Source organism: Arachis ipaensis, chromosome B06, assembly GCF_000816755.2.
Source record: "Arachis ipaensis cultivar K30076 chromosome B06, Araip1.1, whole genome shotgun sequence".
NCBI classification, from domain to species: Eukaryota; Viridiplantae; Streptophyta; class Magnoliopsida; order Fabales; family Fabaceae; genus Arachis; species Arachis ipaensis.
In genome coordinates this window covers 1186433-1189295 of record NC_029790.2, presented here as the reverse complement: position 1 = coordinate 1189295, position 2863 = coordinate 1186433, and the positions used below count along the sequence as shown (strand labels likewise).

The following is a 2863-nucleotide window of genomic DNA, read 5'->3' as shown; positions in this document are numbered from 1 at the left end:
CTCTACAAAAAAAAATTACTAATTGACCACAGTTAGTTGCATTCCTTAGTTGGTTTAGCTGAGTAGAATTGGTAAAAATTTACACTGTATTTAGAACAAAAGAAAATTAAAGGAAAGAAAATAGAAAGAATAAAAATGAATGCAAAATTTAGTTTTTCTTTGATTGGATGTGAAAAAAAATTGGATGAAAAGAAAAAAAAATTGACGTGGGACTCATGTTTTAATTTTTCACTTCATCTATGCGAAGAAAACTGAAGAAAATTTGTAAGTAAGCATAATATTACAAATTTATGCTTTGTGTTATATTAATATATTATAATTTGTATGTAATATAAATAAGGATATTAATGTAATTTTATTTAGGTATGATTTTCTCTTTTCTTATTTTTCCTTCCATCCAAACAAAGAAAATTTTCTTTCTACTTTTTTTTCTTTCATTTTCTTTTCATCCAAACAACACAACAAAAATTAACTTTTTTTTTCTATTTTTTTTCTCTCAATTTTTTTCCACCTTTTTTTTTTCTATCTATTTTCCATTTTACATTCAAACAAAGTCTTAGAAACCAATTCCATTGAGGCATTGACACTTAAAATTTAAGGGATTATTTATAGTGTTGATTTCTTCTTGAAAAAAAATAAAAAAGTGTCAGGGCATCGAAATTTTCAGCTAGCCGTCGATTATGTGGTAAAAAACATGAATGCAGCCCACTGGGCCAGTGGGCCAGGTCTCTCGATTCATCAATGAAGCCCATCGCCGCCTAAACGCTGAATGACTGCATCACGTGACAATTTTACCCCTCTTTAGTGAGCTAAGAAGACTAAAATACCCTTCTTCACCCTTTTGTTTTCAATTCTCGCTTCTCTCTCTCTCTTTCTCGCTCTGAGCCTCTGACCGGGAAAAGAAAAAGAAATCACTGCAGTTTCTTCTTCACACTCCGAGAACCCTATATTCTCTCTCTGCATTTCAAATGGCCTTCGCCTCTTTTCTTGGCAGAGTACTCTTCGCCTCCGTCTTCATACTCTCTGCTTATCAACAGTTAGTACTTCTCTTCCTCTCTTTCTTTGATTTGCATGTTTCTCATATTTTCTTTCCCATCAGTTTTCGCTCATTTTTAGGTGATTGCTGCAATTTTTCGGATTCTGGTTATTTATTATTTCTTTTCGTACTGATTTGGCTGTTGTCATACTTGCTCTTCATGGATCTGTTGTATCCGAGGTTTGAACTACTTGTTGAGCTAAACGATTGCCAGATCTGATTTTTCTGCCGTTTTGAGGCCTCAAATAGTTCCTTTCTTTCTAAAAAAATGTGGATTTTAAATAACTTAGGATCGAGCAATTTATCGGTTTTTCGAGTTAAGGCGTTTGCTGTGTCCGGATTTGTATGGATGCATTCGTTTCCTACAATTGTAGTAGCTGGATCTTCTATCTTTGGCTGGTTAAGTAATTGCAAAATTTTAATGAATGAACTTTGAGATTTTACAGTGTTTTAAATGTGTGGCATTAAATCATTAACATGAAGGCTCCTGTCAATCTAATCCATTTTTTTAGTATTCTTACTGGATTATTGTTTGCACGTGTAGTGTATTAATTGACAAGTAAGCTTGTTAAATGTTTAGTAGTTTGTGATATTAAAGGATGTAATCAATTTGCTGCTGCTGGTGTTCTTCTGGTTATTTATGTGTTATTGTAATTTGTAAAGCTGGGGAATTCAGGTGAAAAATGATGAACTTATTTTGTTTATGGAGCTTAACTTTTAATATGAAATTCATTCCCGAATAATCACCCCCTGAATTTTCAGTGATGGCGTAAAATTTTAATATAATTCTCAGCCCTTACTTGTTTATGTAGAGTTCAATAGTATGGTTATTTTTGGGATTGATGTGTAGTAGATTGGAGGAGACAAATAAATGAATTTCCGATTTCAGTTTCTAGAGGTCTCATTGTAGCCTTCTGATTGACGTGGAAGTTGGAACCATGGGACTGAGTTTTGTACTTTTCCGAGTTCACCTTACAAAGTTTGGCAGCGTACATTAGATAGCTTTATCACATTCTAGTTTTCACTTTACACATTAAATCAGAAACTGGAAGCTAAAATTAAAGGTTTCTTTCCCTTGGGCATTTTAAATCCGGGAGCAATCATTTTTTTTTGGCATTATTTGTTTACAATTTACTCTGTACCAAACTCATACAGATTTAATGAATATGGAGTTGATGGGGGACCTGCAGCAAAAGCACTCAGACCAAAGATTGATACCTTTATATATCGGGTGCAGTCTCAAGTTGGTATTCAACTTCCAGAAATTGATGTTAGTCTCTCTCTCTCTCTCCATTTGTCTTGTGAAAATTGAAATGTTGGAGGCAGGGGCAGGTTGTGCAGAAGTTGTGAAACATTAGAGTGGAAACTAATTGAATTTTCTCTCATTATTGTGATTATTATTTATTTAGCTTATCCTTTTTCCAAAATTTACCTGCATCTGTTCAAGTGCTCCTTTCTGCACTCATCAATACATTATGTTTTGTTCTGTTAAAACGTTTATTTATATAATTGATTTCTTGGACAGGTGAAATTTGTGGTTGCTGGGGCTATTGCTCTCAAGGGCCTTGGAGGGCTTCTCTTCATATTTGGTAGCTCTTTTGGAGCTTTCCTTCTGGTCTGTAATTTGACTTTTCTCCATGAAATTTGAAACTGGCTTTTATCTTATGTTCTTAGTTTTATAATCCAGGGCTCTTTTCTTTTTGCAGCTCCTGCACCAGTTGATTGCTACTCCTATTCAGTATGATTTCTACAATTATGAAAGCGAGGACAAAGAATTCACTCAACTTTTTGTCAAATTCACTCAGGTCAGAGCACTGGATTTGTGTG

At 34.0% G+C, this 2863-nt stretch overlaps 1 protein-coding gene across 1 annotated transcript in view; it reads left to right on the top strand.

The window, feature by feature from the left end:
• Positions 850-2863, top strand: part of LOC107645260 — a gene marked incomplete in the record, with an annotated part of 3034 nt that continues 1020 nt past the window's right edge. Inside the window, 4 exon segments of the mRNA XM_016349250.2 lie at positions 850-1036; positions 2192-2306; positions 2562-2651; positions 2743-2841. Of these exon segments, the coding sequence (XP_016204736.1) occupies positions 969-1036; positions 2192-2306; positions 2562-2651; positions 2743-2841 (372 nt within the window).